Source organism: Salvelinus namaycush, chromosome 30 (genome assembly GCF_016432855.1).
Source record: "Salvelinus namaycush isolate Seneca chromosome 30, SaNama_1.0, whole genome shotgun sequence".
Classification (NCBI taxonomy): Eukaryota; Metazoa; Chordata; class Actinopteri; order Salmoniformes; family Salmonidae; genus Salvelinus; species Salvelinus namaycush.
In genome coordinates this window covers 27,309,288-27,330,728 of record NC_052336.1, presented here as the reverse complement: position 1 = coordinate 27,330,728, position 21,441 = coordinate 27,309,288, and the positions used below count along the sequence as shown (strand labels likewise).

At 42.2% G+C, this 21,441-nt stretch overlaps 1 protein-coding gene and 1 pseudogene across 3 annotated transcripts in view; both read right to left on the bottom strand.

Annotated features, from left to right (window-relative positions):
• LOC120025225 (lysosomal acid phosphatase-like) overlaps window positions 1-12,892 on the bottom strand; it is a 28,177-nt gene extending 15,285 nt beyond the window's left edge. For 2 of the 3 annotated variants that reach the window (XR_005472972.1, XM_038969702.1), the window contains exons 1-6: window positions 12,736-12,889; window positions 11,519-11,614; window positions 11,187-11,273; window positions 10,578-10,730; window positions 10,331-10,429; window positions 7,731-7,820 (exon numbers count right to left, since the gene is read on the bottom strand). Coding sequence is in view for 2 of the 3 variants with exons in the window: in XM_038969702.1 (XP_038825630.1) it covers window positions 7,731-7,820; window positions 10,331-10,429; window positions 10,578-10,730; window positions 11,187-11,273; window positions 11,519-11,614; window positions 12,736-12,822 (612 nt within the window). In the remaining variant the exon portion in view is untranslated. Of the gene's footprint in view, window positions 1-7,730; window positions 7,821-10,330; window positions 10,430-10,577; window positions 10,731-11,186; window positions 11,274-11,518; window positions 11,615-12,735 lie in introns of all 3 variants that reach the window. The other variant, XM_038969703.1, reaches the window with a different exon arrangement.
• Window positions 12,893-19,149: 6,257 nt separating this feature from the next.
• LOC120025083 lies at window positions 19,150-20,781 on the bottom strand (annotated as a pseudogene).
• Between the last annotated feature and the right edge of the window lie 660 nt (window positions 20,782-21,441).

The following is a 21,441-nucleotide window of genomic DNA, read 5'->3' as shown; positions in this document are numbered from 1 at the left end:
GCAGGATTGTCCTGCTGAAGTCCCAAACCCTCACACACTGCTGACTAATGTTCCCCCGGAGGCCAAATACTTCACGGTTATTGACCTATGTGGAGCGTTTTTTAGTATACCCCTGGCGGAGGAGTGCAGACATTTGTTTGCATTTAGATATAGGGGCAAAACTCTGTCTTATACTCGGACCCCACAGGGTTTTAAGGATAGTCCGCATTTTTTCAATCAGATATTGAGAGCAGACCTGGAGGAATTAATGTTAGATGGTACATTGATCCAATATGTGGATGACCTGTTGATCTGTGCTTCAACTTTGGAACAATGTCACTCTGACTCACTAAAAGTACTGCAGCGACTAGCTGAGGGGGGACACAAAGTCTCTAAAACAAAACTACAGTACTGTCAACCACAGGTTGAGTACTTAGGCAGAACAATAGCTCATGGAACTAAGGCAATAGCTCCTGGACAGCTAGAGGGTATTAGCAAAGCACCGTTACCACAAACAGTAGCCCAAATGATGACCTTTTTGGGAATGACAGGATTTAGTTCTGATTGGATAGAAGAGTATGTAGTTAAAACAGCTCCTCTGAGAGAAATAATGAAAGAAGCAGGACAGCTTAATCTAAGAGCAAGACTAGATTGGAACACTGATGCGTTGGTTGCATTTGAAACACTTAAAACAGAAATGCAAACCGCACCAGCTCTAGCCACCCCAGATTACACTAAACCATTCTTGTTATACGTCTCAAACAGGTGCAACAATTATGCAGCAGCTGTTCTTATGCAAGAAACTTGTAGTGGTAGGAAGAAACAACCTATTGCCTATTATAGCTCTAAATTAGATCCGGTAGCTCAGGGATACCCACCGTGTTATCAGGGATTAGCTGCATTGCATTATGCATATGACAAAGCATCAACTATAACCATGGGGTATCCGGTAATTATCAGCACCCATCATAAAATAGTGGAGTTGATAGAACAGGGTAAATTTGTGTTAACTAATGCAAGGACGATGGATTATATGAGCTTACTCACGTATCCAGACGTTCTCATTAAAAGATGTAGCACTGTGAATCCAGCAGAAAGGGTTCCATTTGATTTTGAAGGAGAAGCACATGATTGTGTAGCTGAGGCTTTAACTTTTACCAAACTACGTCCTGACTTAGAATCAATTCCATTAATAGATCAAGAGGGATATAATCTGGAAAATTACTTTGTAGATGGTTCTTGTTTTAAAGATTATATGGGTAATCATGCAGGGTTTGCAGTAGTTAAGCAAAAGGGGAAAGCTTTCACTGAGGAAATATTAGAGCATTGTCCTCAGCCTTGCTCTGCCCAGCTAGCTGAATTGCAGGCTCTGACTGCAGCATGTGGGCTGGGAAGAGGTAAAACAGTTAATATCTATACTGATTCTGCTTACGCACACGGCGTATGCCATTTGTTTGGTGCAGTCTGGAAACAGAGAGGATTTCAAAAGAGTGATGGAACTCCCATCCAACATCATGCACAAATTGTTAAATTAATGACAGCATTAATGTATCCTCGGAAACTAGCAATAATCAAGTGTCAAGCGCACAGAAAAGGCAATGATTTTGTAATTAGGGGCAATAATGCAGCAGATGAAGCTGCCAAGAAAGCATCCAAATGCATTGTCCCAATTCTCATTGCACCATTAATGGACATGGTTGCTATTGCACCTATTACATCTCCTACTGAGCTAATTCAAATTCAGGCTCGTGCTGGAATTACTGAACAAAATACCTGGCTACAGAGGGGGGCCTCTGTAGATAGACATGGGATATGGAGAACACATGATGGTGCCATATTAGCTACCACCACTCTACTGACGCTACTTATTAATGATGCACATGATCTAGATCATTGTGCAAGGGGGGAGGTGATAAGAAAAATCACAAAACAAGGTTTTTGGTCACCTTATCTACAGGCAACAGTAGATGAGATTTTGTCAAAATGTGAAATATGTGCAAAAAACAATATACGTAAAGGTATAGCTACGCCTATAGGTCACATACCGGTTCCAGAAGGCCCGTTTAGACATATTGTGATGGACTATGTAGACATGATAAAACCTATACGGGGTAAAAGGTACATGTTAGTTATCATAGACAGGTTCAGCAGATGGGTAGAAGCAGTACCATCGGTGGATCAGGGGTCAGGAACAGTGATAAAATTCTTATCAACAGAAGTAATTCCCAGATTCGGGATTCCGTCCGAAATTAGCTCAGACAATGGTTCAGCGTTTATACAAAAAGTTGTAAAAACAATAATACAGCAGCTAAGGATGAAACAAAGGCTGGGATGTGTTTATCATCCCCAATCGCAGGGGATGGTTGAGAGAGTTAACGGTTTTCTGAAAAACAAGATAACAAAGATTTGTAGATCTACAGGGCTTAATTGGGTGGATGCTTTACCGCTTGCACTAATGAGTTGCCGCATGGAAACTAACAGAAACACGCATCTATCGCCGCATGAAATGCTTACGGGTCGACCCATGCCTATACCAATGTTAGGAGGACTGTATAAAGGTCCCTCCTTGGATATATTGCAAAGTGAATTAAAATCGTATGTGATGTACCTAACCAAAATACACAAAGCTATATATTCACAGGAGAAAAAGACGGTGCCGGAGCCTGGACCTGAGGGACCTCTCCCAGTGATACCAGGGGATCTGGTCTACGTTCGAGTGTTTCGAAGGAAGTGGGATCAGCCGAGGAGAGAAGGACCCTACGAGGTGGCCGCAGCCACAAAAACAGCAGTCCAGGTGAAAGGAAGCAAGACGTGGTACCATCTAAACCACTGCACACGAGTCCCAACAGAGAAAAGGATACAACCACATAGAGATGAGAACACAGAGGATGCTGATACACCAGGCGGGAGCCCGGAGGGAGCAGGAGCAGAGGAAACGATCGAAACGCCAGGGAGGAGTCAAGAAAATGGCAGACCAGATACAAGCCAAGATACGACGAGTGCATCAACTAAAGCTCTCAGAAGAAGTACCAGGGGAAAAAAGTCTGAACAGGAAAGGGAAAAACAACCAAAGCTTCCTCAGGTATGGTCAGAAAGCCCAGAAATGGGGGGGAGTAACATGCCTGTTGCTCCTGATGACATACCTGCTGTGGCAGACCTCTTTGACAGAAGCCCTCCACAGTGGGATCCCGAAGTACCACTTGCAGAATGGGAACATCTCTTCCCTGAAATTGATACCCTTCCAGATGAAAGCCCAGTCCGGCCTGAGGAGGGAGCCTCAGGGGAAGAAAGAGGAAGAGAAGCCTCACGAGAAAGGGAAGGGGATTTCCCCACAATTGACTTGTCAACTCTTGAAGGGTCCCCCTAACAAACAATTGAAGTTAGAATGGCAGAAAAAAGACATTGACATAGCAAAAGTAATAATGAATACTAGTACAAAAATAACAGACTCACACATGATCAAGAAGTATGGTGGAAGCAGGAAAAGAAGAGAGGAATCAGCCGAACAATTAAAAAGGACTGACCAGGTTAGAATCTCTGTTCCACCTCAACTCATAACTGAAATAGGAGAGCAGAAGACAATCTCAATCAAAAGGATCAAGCCTCTACCTGAGATTGCATTCTGTGGATGGACACATCACCAAACAAAGGGAGAAGTCATTTGGGACCCAAAAGGATGTGACCTGACAGTAACCAAAGAAGCAGACGAGTGGGTGCTCACCATGAATCAGATTGAACCAGTTGAAGGTGAAGAATTAATAGTTGAAATAACAAGAACCAGATGGACCGAAGGGAGTAGCACCACAGTCATTAGAATTGGTCCTACGCCAATACCTAAACAGGAAGAGCCGGTGATAACTAAAACGACAACAACAGTGGAAACTGCTGCAAGGATTACAGCAGTTACTACCAAGGTATCATCCATTGCCATTAACAAACAGTCCAATGTACCCACAAAGAAACCTGAGGCATCAGAACCAGAAGGGTTTTTTACTGACATTTGGAACTTTCTAAAAAACACTAACAATCGGCCTCGAGAAAAGGACAATGTGAATTCAACTGATGCTTTAACTTCAGAACTATACAAGGACAAATCATTGAAGAAATTAGTAGGAAATGAATGGTATGAATGGGCTCAATATACAGCAATGAAATTAAAATTGACAAATTGCTTACTATGTGCACCCTCTCCGCTGACAGAATTAGTGGTGGTACCAAGTCCTTATGATTACAAGGATTGTGCTGATTTTAATAAGAACTTTTGTCATTTGAGTAGACCAGAAAGGCCTTATTGCCCAGCTGAATGTTTGTCATATTTGGGTAATCCATATTATCATCAGTATTACAATCAAACTGGTTGGGGTAAGTGGTGTAAAGAATTGGATATAAGAATGGAAGTACAGAAGCTAGAGGTCCCACATAAATATCGGATAGATTATCAACAAACATATGAATGTTTTAACAGCACAAAAGGACAGAATGGGATAGGGAAGTTTAAAGGTAAGTGTGAGATCACATGGCACTTAACTACGGATACCACATGGAATGCAGACACTCCAAGAAGGGCTACTTATCAAGCAGCTGGAAGTTGGGTGGGAAAAGTAGTCATTCATGATAGTTGTCAAAATCAAACTCTAGCACTACCCTTAATTGCACCGTATGAAGAACAGACCAAGGTAGTTGCAGATTTCTTCTGGATATGTGGGGGGAAGAGATTAAGGGCAACATTGCCAAAGGGATGGACAGGCCTCTGTGCAAGAGTTAGGTTGATTCAACAGATAACTATCACTGAATGGGATCCTAGTGATGCTAGGCAACTAAATACTAAAAATAGAGTAAAAAGAGAATATAAGTCTGACCCCAAGGTCTATTTGGATGCAATAGGTCAACCTAGAGGTGTTCCTAATGAGTACAAAGCAAGAGATGAGATTAAATCAGGATTTGAATCAATCTTTTTGTGGATAACACCAAATAAGAATTTAGAGTGGATTAATTATATTTACTATAACCAACAGAGATTCATTAATTATACTGACTCGGCTCTAACAGCATTAGGGGAACAGGTACAGGCTACCAGTAAAATGACTTGGCAAAACAGACAGGCTCTCAATTGGCTATTAGCAGAGAAAGGTGGAGTTTGTGTTATGTTTGGAGATGATTGTTGCACTTTTATTCCCAATAACACTGCGCCTAATGGATCCTTCGCAATTGCTATGGCTAAACTTAAAGGTTTACGAGCAGAGGTTAAGGCAAATGCTGGGTTTGACTCTCATGTTTGGGATTGGTTGGATCTAGCATTAGGAAAGTGGGGAGCTATGTTTGCTAAAATGGCTATTATGCTGGGAGGAGGGTTATTGGCTCTGGGTATTGTATTTTGTTGTGTTTTACCCTTGGTAAAATCACTTGTGGTCCAGACAACAGTCAAACAGATGTCTGTAAGGAGTGCTGACCCTCCTGTGGTAATTAATCCTGTACCTGGAAGCCCAGGTCATTATACTAATAGATATGGAAAGCCATGTAATGCGGTTGGTGGACCTCTGGACTGCCCCTTTGGCAATCCAAACTGTCTTTATGGAGTGATGCCGGGAGGTGGTTATGCTTGCCATGATTTCAGTAAGGATGGTCTACCTGTATATGCTGTATTCCCAAATTCAGACGAATGTCTAATTGGTACATGTCCACAAAGAGTGTCATTTGCGCCGTAAGTGCAAGTGGTGCACAAAATTTAATGTGGAAGGCCATAACCATCACGGAGACCCCGTGTTTTGCGCAAAATGTCAAAGAGGTGATTGTAGAATCTGTCAGGATGAGGATTGTGCTCCTATGTAAGGATTTTAGTATATCTATTTTTGTTTAAGGCCTTGTGTTTTTGTATGTTTGGTTGAATTTTTAGATATGTATATCAATGAATATATATATGGTTTCTTTAATTAAAGCTAGTTATGCCTTCTAAAAACTAGGTTAATTTCAAAAACATGTTAGGTAACAGAGGGTATTCCGGTTACAAGTGTCTATGGACCATGTCCTTAATCTTCTAAACAAAGGTTGATATCATTGATATCACTTTATTAGAGAGGTGTCTGTGAGGGAGGATCATGTTGAAATGCTTAAATTTAGAATGATGTTGTGTCAATTTTCTTTTGTAACTGCATGTAGGTCTTTGATTTTTTTTTATTATGTTTTTATTATCATATTCATTGTATTATTTTCTTTATTCCACATAACTGAGATAACCTCAGGCAAGGCTACATACTACATGCTCATTGCTTCGTCAAAATATAATGGTTGATTATAAGTGTTTCTATACTAACTGGATCTTTTACTCCTATCTGTATTCACGTTTGGAGATGTTTGGTCCAGTTGACCTATATGCTTTATTCACAGTTAACCTGTATGCTTTATTTACATTTGATAATCTTTTTGCCCATCTTTGGTATTGGCTTTCACTCTTTATATGTCTCTTTAGTGTAGTTTTTGAGGCTAATTAGCCTCAAGAGGGAGGATTTGTAGGAGTAAATGCTTAGACATATAAAAAAACATATCACACTATTGAGTAAGGAGGAGAAGGAGAAGGGAACACGTGAATGCATTTGCCATTCTGGTAAAATACAGGAAACCAAAGATTAGCAGATGGCCAAAGTCATACGTGCTGTAACGTGTATGTATGGAAAAAGCAGGACACCATTATGAAGATAAAATTGACAGGAACAGCCATAAGTGCTTAGGGTAAAGGTCATAAGTGCTTAGGGCAAGATAGACATATATTAAATTTAGGGGACAAGGGGGTCCTGCCCCCATTATAATCTAATCAAGAGCGGATACAGGCGTTATTGGGCGTAGACAAGCAGGAAGCCTGAAATGAAGGATAATGGTGGCAGATGACCATAGGAGAAGTAATTTAATTAATGTATGTAATGATCTCATGTGTGTGGATGGGTATAAATAGCGAACCAGTGCTCTGGGAAGGTGTGTGTTCCGCGGACATTCCAGATTGCAATACAATTGTAATAAAAACATTTATTTGAGTTCACAAAAGTTCTTGTAAGAGTTATATTTGAAGTGATTTTCCACGACAGGAACGAGATCGATTTGGAGGTGGAGGGTCCGTCATGGTCTGGGGCGGTGTCATAGCATCATCGGACTGAGCTTGTTGTCATTGCAGGCAATCTCAACGCTATGCGTTACAGGGAAGACATCCTCCTCCCTCATGTGGTACCCTTCCTGCAGGCTCATCCTGATATGACCCTCCAGCATGACAATGCCACTAGCCATACTGCTCGTTCTGTGCGTGATTTCCTGCAAGACAGGAATGTCAGTGTTCTGCCATGGCCAGCAAAGAGCCCAAATCTCAATCCAATTGAGCACGTCTGGGACCTGTTAGATTGGAGGGTGAGGGCTAGGGCCATTCCCCCCAGAAATGTCCGGGAACTTGCAGGTGCCTTGGTGGAAGAGTGGGGTAACATCTCACAGCAAGAACTGGCAAATCTGGTGCAGTCCATGAGGAGGAGATGCACTGCAGTACTTAATGCAGCTGGTGACTGTTACATTTGACCCACCCTTTGTTCAGGGACACATTATTCCATGTCTGTTAGTCACATGTCTGTGGAATTTGTTCAGTTTATGTCTCAGTTGTTGAATCTTGTTATGTTCATACAAATATTTACACTTAAGTTTGCTGAAAATAAACGCAGTTGACAGGAAGAGGACGTTTCTTTTTTTGCTGAGTTTATTATAGGTAATAAGCTGCTTACCTCACAGAACAGGGTGTCATGGACACTCCAAACAGTCTCAATGGTGGTGTTCTTCAGACCAGTTTTCTCCCGTACCGTCGCTATTAGATCCTTTAAAAGCAAAGGATCAAACAATGATAATCTAGACAAGGGGCATTCAAAGTTAAGATTGTCGACACAGCTTTGACAGCTCAACATGTGTGGTTGGCAAGTGGAGAAGAAAATCAAAACAAGGTAGAAACAATGGAACAGCAAACATGTTGTCCCCCACAAATGATGCTGCGCCCCCCCTAGGCCAATCAGTGCAATTTTGTAAATGATGGGTCTCTAAGGCAAGACGCATCATTCATCCAAGTTTCGTTAATATCGGGCCAGTGGTATCTGAGATATCAAGTGGGTTAGCTAGATTCATATCCCTGAGCATGTGTGCCAAATGATCACTCGGAGTCAAACAGATCAAGCGATGTAAACATGTGCCTGTTCTAGCCCCACTGTGTAGTCGACATGTTCTTGTACATGTTGAGTCTTGACAGTGTTTGCAACGTGTAATAAATTGTTACTACACAAATATCCTTGACTGATTTATTCATAAAGTTCAGACCCCTTGACTTTTTCCACATTTTGTTACATTACAGCCTTATTCTAAAATTTCTGAAGTAGTTCTCCCCCCTAATCAATCTACACACAATACCCATAATGCCAAAGCAAAAAGTAGTTTTTTTTGGTTTAAATGTTAGCTAATTTATTAAAACTGAAATATCACATTTACATAAGTATTCAGACCATTTACTCAGTACTTTGTTGAAGTACCTTTGGCAGCGATTACAGCTTGTAGTCTTAGGTATGATGCTTGGCACACCTGTATTTGGAGAGATTCTCCCATTCTCCTCTGCAGATCCTCTCAAGCTCTGTCAGGTTGGATGGGGAGCGTCGCTGCACAGCTATTTTCAGGTCTCTTCAGAGATGTTCGATCGGGTTCAAGTCCGGGCTCTGGCTGGGCCACTCAAAGACATTCATAGACTTGTCCCGAAGCACTCCTGCATTGTCTTGGCTGTGTGCTTGGGGTTGTTGTACTGTTGGAAGGTGAACCTTCGTCCCAGTCTGAAGTCCTGAACGCTCTGGAGAAGGTTTTCATCAAGGATCTCGCTGTACTTTGCTCCGTTCATCTTTGCCTTGATCCTGAGTAGTCTCCCAGTCCCTGCCATTGAAAAACGTCCCCACAGCATGATGCTGCCACCACCATGCTTCACCGTAGGGATGGTGCCAGGTTTCCTCCAGACGTGACGCTTGGCATTCAGGCCAAGAGTTCAATCTTGGTTTAATCAGACCAGAGAATCTTGTTTCTCTCATGGTCAGAGTCCTTTAGTTGCCTTTTGGCAAACTCCAAGCGGGATGTCATGTGCCTTTTACTGAGGAGTGGCTTCCGTCTCCCCACTCTAACATAAAGGCCTGATTGCTGGAGTACTGCAGAGATGGTTGTCCTTCTGTAAGATTCTCCCATCTCCACAGCAGAACTCTGGAGCACTGTCAGAGTGACCATCAGGTTCTTGGTCACCTCCCTGACCAAGGCCCTTCTCCCCCGATTGCTCAGTTTGGCTGGGTGGCAGGCTCTAGGAAGAGTCTTGGTGGTTCCAAACTAATTCCATTTAAGAATGATGGCGATGGTTCCAAACTATTTCCATTTTAGAATGATGGAAGCCACCGTGTTCTTCGGGACCTTTAATGCTTCATAAATGTTTTGGTACCCTTCCCCAGATCTGTGCCAATCCTGTCTTGGAGCTCTACAGACAAGTCCTTTGACCTCATGGCTTGGTTTTTGCACTGTCAACTGTGGGACCTTATATAGACCGGTGTGTGCCTTTCCAAATCATGTCCAATCAATTGAATTTACCACAGGTGGACTCCAATCAAGTTGTAGAAACATCTCAATGATGATCAATGGAAACAGGATACATCTAAGAACAATTTCGAGTCTCATAGCAAAGGGTCTGAATAGTTATGTAAATAAGGCATGTGTTTATTTTGAATAACATTTGCAAAAAAAAGGGGGGTATTGCGTCGAGTAAAAAATTGGGTATTGTGTGGATTGATAAGGATTTAAATAAATAAAAAATTCTCCATACGTTTTAGAATAAGGCTGTGTAACAAAATGTGGACAAAGTCAATGGGTCTGAACACTTTCCGAATGCACTGTATATGCATTTATAAGCCAGACCATGCCCATGTGAATATTTACTGGTCAATAGCAGCCATGTTGTTTTAGGTACTAGTCTGGAAAGTCTTGCATTGAGAGACCTTTGTCCATAGATGCCACATATCAAGTTTTGTGCAGATCGGTCATTCGGTGCCAGAAGAGTAGCGTTTTTAGTGTTTTTCTAAATATTCTAAATGTTATGGGTCCCTGAGGCAAATCTGATCCTTGTGAGGAGAGGCACCTATGTTGAGAATTACATGAGTTTAGGTCAAGCGGGGTTAGGGGACGTGATGAATCTAAAGATGAATTGTGAAGACTCAAACCATAGCAGACAGTTAACAAAAAGGTAATCACATTTCATAAGAATACGTCTCTAGCCTCATTAGCCAGTCATCACCTTAATTCCAGTGACTGCAGTGCCACTTACTTTGTATAGAAATGTCATGTTGAGGTACTTTTCTGTGCGTTCAGTCTCATTCATGAGGATTTTATAACGAGGGCAACCCGGAATGGGAAACGACAAAAGCTGAAATAGATAGACATTTTAGATGTGTACATTAGTATGGAGGTAGCCAATAACGTATTATTTAAAACAAAATCATATTCAGAATTTCTTTATTTTGTGGCTGCTGTCCATCTTTGGATATCACCCAAGACCTCATCACCCTGCTCACCCTCTCCTCATCCTGGGGCACAGTGTGAACAGGAATAGGCTGCCACTCCAGTGATGGGTTGAAGACCTGTGACCCATTGGGAGGGTACAATCCTGCCAGGTTGGCCTCTGCACTCATCAAGGTCCGGTCATAGTCTGTGCTCCTCACAGAAATCTAGACAAAGAACAATAGGAGGGGTAGTGGTTATCATTGAAACAAGATACTTCTTTTTGCAGTTCAGTGGCTACAGCCTTGAGCTGGTTTTACTTAGATTTTTCTTCTTTAACCTTTATTTAAGTCTGTTAAGAACAAATTCTTATTTACAATGACGGCCTACCCCGGCCAAACCCGGGCGACGCTGAGCCAATTGTGTGCCGCCCTATGGGCCTCCCAATCACGGCCAGATGTGATACAGCCTGGATTCGAACCAGGGACTGTAGTGACACCTCTTGCAATGAGATGCAGTGCCTTAGACCGCTGCGCCACTCTGGAGCCTAGTGCATTTTTGGAAGAGTCCACAGTTTGTTTAACCTGGGCGATACACACGATCCAATTGGCATTTCTAATTGAAATGAGTGTGTGAGACATAGTACCATCATAGTTTCAACAAGGAACTAAACCATAAATTACCTCACGTCGGTCATAAGTGTCATTTAGAAAGCCCTGATAGCGTTTCCGCAGCACCTGTCCCAGCTCAAAGTGCTGCCTCATTCCTTCCTGTAGAGATCCCAGAAACGGTGTGCTATTAGTACAGCAAGAACCACACCCGTCAGTGCATCAGGATTCTTCCTCAACACTTATTCTAGCTTGGGTACCAGTTTGTTTGAGGTATCATTCCACTCAGTGTCATGCTAAACATTGCTTTCGCATGACACTGAGTAAAAGGAGTTGAATGTTAGCAAAACAGGTTCTGGATTTCAGGCTAGTGCTATTCAGTCCTTGATGATTTTTTAAAAATGTACCTGCGAGAGCTGTCCAAAGCCCTGGGGCCAAGAGCTCTCCTGGTAGCGATCAGTAGGGTAGGCTTTGACTGGGGATCGGTCACCATGGCGGTAGAGCTAGGTAAAAAATCCCAAACATGATATTCTAGGCAAGTGACAAACTGGTTGGACTAGCTTTCCCCATGTCCAGCACAAGCAGGATCCTACACCACAATTTGGCTGAACTCAATCAATGTGTATTTTGTCTTGCATTAACATAGCCACACTTACTAGAGCAAAGTCAACATAGCAACAATCCAGTGTTGCTGTTCATCCAATTTTTTTTTCTTATTATTTGTGACCTTATTAGTCAGCTAGTTAATAACGTTACGTGAAATAGTCATTGAGGTCACATACTAGCTTGTACAGCCCTAAAACAGGCAACAGTGAAACCGTATTAGCTTAACGTTATCTAGGTAACGTTACACAGCACTAACTGTCCAGACTCGATATTGTTTACCAGTGCGAAGGCTAGTCTATAGCAAAACAATGTTGCTAGCTAACGTTAGTTCCTCTTTTGGTAACATTACACATTCCAGCTAGCTATGTTAGGTAGTTAACGAGTTAGTAAGTAGCTAACTTTAATGTTACACCGTAAGTGAACTGGCAAAGAGAAGACTGACCGTCAGAGACGACTGCGTATCTAGCCAGTTAACGTTAAACGAACAAGATTAGTTAACACAAGTTAACGCTAGCGGGCGAACTTCAGCTAAACAAGTAAACTGTATGTTTTTATTTTACCTTTATTTAACCAGGTAAGCTAGTTGAGAACAAGTTCTCATTTACAACTGCGACCTGGCCAAGATAAAGCAAAGCAGTGCGACACAAACAACAACAGAGTTACACATGGAATAAACAAGCGTACAGTCAATAACACATATAAAACAATTAAGTCTATATACAGTGTGTGCAAATGGCGTGCGGAGGTAAGGCAATACATAGGCCATAGTAGCGAAGTAATTACAATTTAGCAAATTAACACTGGAGTGATAGATGAGCAGATGGTGATGAGCAAGTAGAAATACTGGTGTGCAAAAGAGCAGAAAAGTACATTAAAAACAATATGGAATGTGCTAGGTAGATTGGATGGGCTATTTACAGCTGCAGCGATCGGTTAGCTGCTCAGATAGCTGATGTTTAAAGTTAGTGAGGGAAACGTAAGTCTCCAGCGATTTCTTTTCAGCCAACAGCATACTCACCACAGTTACAAATGTCAGTCTTCTGTCTCCAACAACTTTACCTAAAACAGCGAACATTGTCAATAGAAGCAGTACAGTGGAGTCCATCGTCAACGTCTGGTTACTTGAACACAGTAGCTATACAATACAACCTTAAAAATATATTTGTAAACTCCTTCTTCGATGAGGTTTAACGGCGGTTGCCATCCAATATGTTGCATTACCGCCATCTACTAGACTGGAGTACAACCCTCTTATACTTTGCTTGAAATAAATAAATAAACAAATACCCTACCATTTGACACTACACTCACAAAACACATAAAATTAAAATAACACCACCCTACTCCACTATTTAACCCTCCTGTTGTGTTCTTTTCATGTTAACTAATTCTGTGTTCCAGGTCCAAAATTACCGCCCGTTATAGCTGATTATAAATCCATAATAATACATATATTATCACCTAATGTTGTCTGAGATCTTTTTATCAACTTAAGTTCTTGTGAACATTACAAGTTTTGAACTTCTATTTTCTATTTATGGCTTGTAGGCCTCATTGACCTGAGCTCATACAACTCGTTTTTGAGTAAGAAAAAGCATAATGTATGGATTATTTTGACTATAACAAATACTCAGATGAAACATATTGTGCTATTTATCACGGACTACTTTGTGTCAAAGTTTGACAACGACTCTCTCCTCCTCACCAGTGTCACGATCAAAGATATGATCAAGAGCCTCACATACAGTATATTGTTTGGTCATTGTGCTGCCACAGAATGAATTGTGAGCAAGGCCTCAAAAAAGCTTTATATACCAGAGCTACCAGAAAAGTTCTATATGTTATTGAAACAATGTTGCGATTGTATGTGAGAATGCCAACAGGTGTGGTTCCCGTTTGGAAAAGATTCTATTGGGGAAAGGTTCCTGTGGGGGTTGCCATGGAAGCCAAGAAGGGGAGTGAGTTGTGTGTGTGTGTGCTCAAACACACATGCATGTGGGGGTCTGGGAGAGGAAGTGTGTCCATCTGATGAATGGGCATGTGCCTGAACTCAATTTTATACACTAATTGTAGTCTCACCCATTCATTTCTAATGACCGGTTATTTTTGACCGGGAACACCACAGGTGTACAAAAGTTAAATAAAACACCCAAATGGTAATGAAAATCATCAAAATGTATTTTGTGTGTTCAAATGCACTGTGTGGACACAGGACAATCAGATTAAATGAACTACATTTTTCAGAGAGAAAACTTTCCAATTCGACCGGAACACAGCAGGAGGGTTAAATGTATTTAGTCCTACCTCATTCCAACAACCTGAAGGGATGGGACATCACCACATAACACACCCTGTAACTCTTCTGATGTCAAGTCTAGAGGTCGACCGATTATGATTTTTCAATGCCGATACCGATACCGATTATTGGAGGACAAAAAAAGCCGATACCGATTAATCGGCCGATTTATAAAAAATTAAAAAAATTTAAAATTAATATATATATATATCATATACACACACACATTTTTGTAATAATGACAATTGCAACAATACTGAATGAACAATGAACACTTTTATTTTAACTTAATATAATACATAAATACACACACGCACACAGCTCTGAAGTGACAATGATACTGAAGAGTCTGCTTAGGAGACAAATACTCTCAACTGTTTGAATAAAAATAGAGTTTAAGTTACCTGTGATGAATGTTGAAAACAAAAACTTTAATTTCTATATGCAGGAAATCCTATTTTAATAATGGGCATGGAGGGGCCTCCCGGGTGGCGCAGTGGTCTAGGTGGTCTCTGTCTCCACTGCTCCCGGGTGGCGCAGTGGTCTAGGGCACTGCATTGCAGTGCTAACTGCGCCACCAGAGTCTCTGGGTTCGCGCCCAGGCTCTGTCGCAGCCGGCCGCGACCGGGAGGTCCGTGGGGCGACGCACAATTGGCATAGCGTCGTCCGGGTTAGGGAGGGTTTGGCCGGTAGGGATATCCTTGTCTCATCGCGCTCCAGCGACTCCTGTGGCGGGCCGGGCGCAGTGCGGGCTAACTAAGGGGGCCAGGTACACGGTGTTTCCTCCGACACATTGGTGCGGCTGGCTTCCGGGTTGGAGGCGCGCTGTGTTAAGAAGCAGTGCGGCTTGGTTGGGTTGTGCTTCGGAGGACGCATGGCTTTCGACCTTCGTCTCTCCCGAGCCCGTACGGGAGTTGTAGCGATGAGACAAGATAGTAATTACTAGCGATTTGGATACCACGAAAATTGGGGAGAAAATGGGAGAAAATAAAAAATAAAAAAGAATTAAAAAGAATAATGGGCATGGTAAGAATTGACAACCAAAGTGCGAGTCATAATTCCCATGACACCTTTTAGCAAAATCTGAAAAGCGGTTCCTTCATTTATTCCATAGGATATTTTTAGATTCACTTAAAATAAGGTCTGTGTTTCGTGTAGGCTTACATCACCGTGCCAATTTTATAACTGTGTAGATATCCATAGGACAAGGTAACTCTGATCAATATTGGCTAAATATAAGCGAAGATAAAAAAAAATTGTAGTGGATTTATGAAAATATGTTGACAAACGTTACCTTATCCTAGTGAGATTTACACGGGTATCAAAACGTCGAGGCGGTTTAAGCCTGCACGAAACACAGACCTTATTTGAAGTAGATCAAGACATTCTCTATGGAAGACATGAACGGTAAAATAACGAAGGAACCCCTTTCAAATTCAGCCGCAAGTTATTACAGCAATTATAACGCGTCGACTATTTCTCTCTAAACCATATACCTTTGACTAATCCGGAAACTATCACCTCGAAAACAAAACGTTTATTCCGTTCCGTATTTTATCTAACGGGTGGCATCCATGAGTCTAAATATTCCTGTTACATTGCACAACCTTCAATGTTGTCATAATTACGTAAAATTCTGGCAAATTAGTTCGCAAAGAGCCAGGCGGCCCAAACTGTTGCATATACCCTGACTCTGCGTGCAATGAACGCAAGAGAAATGACACAATTTCGCCTGGTTAATATTGCCTGCTAACCTGGATTTCTTTTAGCTAAATATGCAGGTTTAAAAATATATACTTGTGTATTGATTTTAAGAAAGGCATTGATGTTTATGGTTAAGTACACATTGGAGCAATGACAGTCATTGATTGATTGTTTTTTATAAGATCAATTTAATGCTAGCTAGCAACTTACCTTAGCTTACTGCATTCGCTAACAGGCAGGCTCCTCGTGGAGTGCAATGTAATCAGGTGTTAGAGCATTGGACTAGTTAACTGTAAGGTTGCAAGATTGGATCCCCCGAGCTGACAAGGTTAAAAATCTGAGGCAGAACGTTCCTAGGCCGTCATTGAAAATAAGAATGTGTTCTTAACTGACTTGCCTAGTTAAATAAAGATTAAATAAAGGTGTAAAAAAAATCGGCGCCCAAAAATACCGATTTCCGAATGTTATGAAAACTTGAAATCGGCCCGATTAATCGGCCATTCCGATTAATCGGTCGACCTCTAGTCAAGTCTCACACACCCAAATACCTCTCTGCTATGGACAAAGATCCTCTGCTATGGACAAAGATCCCACCTCATGGACTTGTCCAGTGATTCAAGATGCGTTCTGTTTCTCTGATCCTACTCTCCCCTTTTCATGCTATTTAACTAGGTTTTGAGGCTTTGAGAATTTGTTTTAAACAACAGCTGTAGACTAACAGTGAAATGATTACTTACGGCCCTTCCCGAAAATGCTGAAAGAAAAATGTACTAAAATAAAATAACAAGAGGAATAAATACACAATGAGTAACGATAACTTGGCTATATACACGAGGTACCAGTACCAGTACCGGCTTATTGTAGAGTTCTAGTGGTTATTTGTAAATAGATACTCTGCCAAGGTGAGTAATAGAAATAAAAGATACAATCAGTTCAAAAACGTAAATATTTTAATAAGGGGGCATCAAAATGTTTATTCAACAATAATGTTACATATAAATACATTGAAAAGCAATTTATAATTGACATTTTAATATCTGGAATAATAGTTGAATTTCCATTCCATAGATGGCACTGTCCCCCAGGCTGCACCCCGTCAGGGGTCTGAGGATTTTGAAAACAAAATAGGCTCTTGAAAGGCATCTGTGCGTTGGTAGATGTGCTGTACATTGTTGTAAACAATTATTACACCACTACATACTGTTATCACTGTTATTGACTGTTATAAACAAGCATTACATTATAAATGTGTGGACCTGTAAAGGATGGCGATTGCACCGCAATGGTTGTGGGTTCGATTCCCAGGGCCCCCCGTACGTAAAATGCATGCAGAAATGACTGTCGCTTTGGATAAAAGCGTTTGCTAAATAGTATATATTGTTATTACATTGTTAAAACAACAGACCTACAGTGTGAAGGTATTTTGACTTTTCTAATGAATATTTGTGTGGAAGTTTACATCAATTGGAAAGACAGCACATGTGTCTGTTTAATTATTACTTGATTCAAAAGTTGTGGACAGAAATGTGGGTAGAAATAAATAAGGGAAGGGTGTAGTCAGTATTAACCAGTGATCTACTATAACACAGGGTATAATGTAAAGTTAAAATGAAATAATAACACGCACATCTTGTTCTTTTTTAATTCCGGTTTTATTAAGTCAGGGTAACTTGGTTATCATGGCTATGTGTAACAGCATTGAGATCCCCTCTGGAACCAGAACTGACTTCAGATTTACTGATCCGATAGACCCATAACTACTGTACACACACACACACACACACACACACACACACACACACACACACACACACACACACACACACACACAAATGTATGTGGACATACCTTCAGATTAGTGGATTTGGACATTTCAGGCACATTCTTTGCTGACAGGTTTATAAAATCGAGCACACAGACATACCAATCTCCATAGACAAACATTGGCAGTAGAATGACCTTATTGAAGAGCTCAGTGACTTTTAACGTGGCACGTCATAGGATGCCAGCTTTCCAACAAGTCAGTTAATCAAATTTCTGCCATGCTAGAGCTGCCCTGGTCAACTGTAAGTGCTGTTATTGTGAAGTGGAAACTTCTAGGAGAAATAACGGCTCAGCCGCGAAGTGGTAGGCCACACAAGCTCACAGAACGGGACCGCCGAGTGCTGAAGCACATAAAAATCCTCTGTCCTCGGTTGCAACACTCACTACTGAGTTCCAAACTGCCTCTGGACACAACGTCAGCACAATAACTGTTCGACGGGAGCTTCATGAAATGGGTTTCCATGGCCGAGCAGCTGCAGATAAGCCTAAGATCACCATGCGCAGTGCGAAGCGTCGGCGAGTGGTGTAAAGCTCGCCACTATTGGACTTCTCTGGAGTAATGAATCACGTTTCACCATCTGGCAGTCCGATGGACAAATCTGGGTTTGGCGGATGCCAGGAGAACGCTACCTGTCCCAATGCATAGTGTCAACTGTAAAGTTTGGTGGAGGAGGAATAATGGTCTGGGGCTGTTTTTCATGGTTTGGGCTAGGCCCCTTAGTTCCAGTGAAGGGAAATCTTTATGCTACAGCATACAATGACATTCGAGACGATTCTGTGCATGCACAAAGCGAGGTCTATACAGAAATTACAAAAGTTTGTTGAGATTGGTGGAAGAACTTGACTGGCCTGCACAGAGTCCTGACCTCAACCCCATCGGGAAAAAAATTAAAAGTCAAGGGTTCTGAATACTTTCTGAAGCACTGTATAGAGACACACATCAATACTATTATGACAACAGTATTGGAAAGGGGGATACCTAGTCAGTTGTACAGCTGAATGAATTCTGCTGAAATGTGTCTTCCGCATTTAACCGAACCCCTCTAAATCAGAGAGGTGCGGGGAGCTGCCATAATCGGCATCCACGTCTTCGGCGCGCGGAATGCATTCAGTGTATTAACTGCCTTGCTCAGGGGCAGAACAAGAGATTTTTACCTTGTCAGCTCGGGGATTCTATCCAGCAACCTTTCGGTTACTGGCCCAACGCTCTAACCACTAGGCTACCTGCCACTCCAATGACAATGTCTGTCGTGGAACTATTATTTTCAATGTTCAAAACCAGAAAAAGAAAGGGCTCTTCTACTGAAAAATTATGAAAAATACAGAAACAAATTAAAATGTAAACACCTTCCCCACTCAGTGATGAGCTCTGTACTCATGAGCTCTGTAAAAGTGTAGGATGGCAATAAAATAAATACAGTCTTTCAGTCTTCAGGACTGTCCAATAGTGTAGGGAAAGAATATGAATAAAGAAAAATGTTCCATCATTCTTGCCAATGCAGATTAGTCGAACAAGTCAGAGTTTTTAATGTTGTAATACTGTAGCAACTTTTTGACAGAAGGTTGTAGGAACGGGGCTTTAGAGGAGAGACATGGTAGTGAAACCTCTCAGCTTTCCTGTTCAAAGTCCTCCATGAACTTCCTGACCTTGAACAAGTCCTCCATGTTGACTGTGGGTGTTATGATAGTGAATGAGGACCCAAAAGCGACGTAATAGAAACAGAGTCTTTATTCCAGTAGAAAACAAATAATGATTCTCCTGGATATAAGCAATGGTAAATCCAAAACAGGAAACTGAAATCCTCTCGTCAATAGAGAGGAACGACTGGAGCCGCGACCACAGACTGCAGGTCGCTTTAGGAAGACACAGGCCGTAGCTGACATAAACACCTGCTCACACGCAGCATCTGAAGAGGGCAAAAAACACGACAGGGCGGAACAAGGACACAGGACAGCAAACATCAAACAAGAATCCGACAAGGACAGAAGCGGAAAACAGAGGGAGAAATAGGGACTCTAATCAGAGGGCAAAATAGGGGACAGGTGTGAAAGAGTAAATTAGGTAGTTTAGGAGAATGAGAAACAGCTGGGAGCAGGAACGGAACGATAGAAAGAGAGAGCGAGAGAGGGAGAGAGGAAGGGGGAGAGATAGGGATAGAAAGAGGGAAAGAACCTAATAAGACCAGCAGAGGGAAGCACAGGGACAAGACATGAAGATCAAAGACAAAACATGACAGTGGGTCTCGTGGAGGATAGTGAGCGCAGCATGTCAGACTGGAGGGCAGAGGGACACACCGAGAGGATGAACAAAATCATGAGCATGGTTCAGCAATTACACAAATCTGAGAGTCAGTTTTCAATGCCTGGACGTGTATGTTGAAACAGCATGTTCCAGTATGTTTGTGAGCAGTGAATGTGAATGTCAGTGAACATAGTGAGTGTGTCTGTGTTGTGAATGTATGTTTCTCACCATGCAGATAATGGGCATCAGCAGCTTGTCACTAGACACATCCATACAGGTCAATTCTATGGCAGCCGGGTCCCCAGGCGAGCATGGGGTTGGTCATCCATCATTAATTGACTGCTGGCACGGGACGGCCCTCGCACCTAGAGTACCATCACAAACAACAAACTATCTGAAATCTCCTCAATAGTAGAGAAAGCGATACACCTTTAGTGTGGTTTACAAGAGTCGACTGCAATAGAGTTCCTATATCATGTGTATAAATTACTTTTTGGAATTGTGTGGTTGACTGCACTTTCCTGACAGGCTGCATGAGGGCATTTCATAGGATGATGCTAATGTCGGCCCCAGAGTAGCCATCTGTCTTTTTTGCGAGCTTACGCAGGTCTGCGTCACTCAGGCTGTGGGTCATGTTTCCCAGGTGCATCTGGAACAGAGATCGAGAGAGAGAGAGACACATAGCCAATAATATAGCATTTGAAATGTCTATATCGTTTTAAACATTTTGTGAGTGTAATGTTTACTGTTAATTTTTAATTGTTTATTTCTCTTTTGTTTCTTGTCTATTTCACTTTCTTTGGCAATGTAAACATCTGTTTCCCATGCCAATAAAGCCCTTTGAATTAAATTGAGTTGAGAGAGAGAGAGAGAGAGCGACAGAGAGAGAGAAATAGAGAGAAAGACTACCTGGCCCACCACTCCACCCTGGACTTGAACAGCCTTTATGACCAGGTCCACCTCTACAAGGCAGCAATCCCAACTTTTGCCAGGACCATGACGGACGTCACCCTCAACCGTAGCCCCAGGACCTCACACAGGAACAACAGAGCAACGGACACCCTGCCCAGACCAGTGAGACACCCTCCCAGACTTGCAAGACCCCCTCGTGAAGGACCTTCACCGAGATGGCCCACGGCAAGAGGCCCTACACCTAGACCACACCAATAACCAGCCACACCCCAACCAGCTAAGACCACCCCAAGAAAACCCTGGCCACACTCTATATAGGCCCCCCCATATCAGACATATGCCCCTTTTGCCTACCCCATGCCCCCACTCCTGTGGCAAGGACATCAACATGACAGCAGGACATATGCCCAGGCCGTGAGCAGAGCAACAGGCCTAACCCCCACTATTACACCCCCCCCCCAAGCCCCATCCTGCGACTTAAGAGGTATGTATCAGATGCTCAACATGCTCTGTTCACAGCTACTGTGATGGTCCGGGCCTAAACCACACAAAAACAACACTAGACACTATGGAACACAAAGCTTTTACTATCTCATCCTGGAATATACAAGGTCTGAAGTCATCTGCCTTTGGCCTAAAGAGCAGGAACCCAGACTTCATCAAAGAAATTACAAGAAACATGGTATAAAGGAGACGGACACACTGGTTGCCCTCTAGGTTACAGAGAGCTGGTAGTCCCATCCACC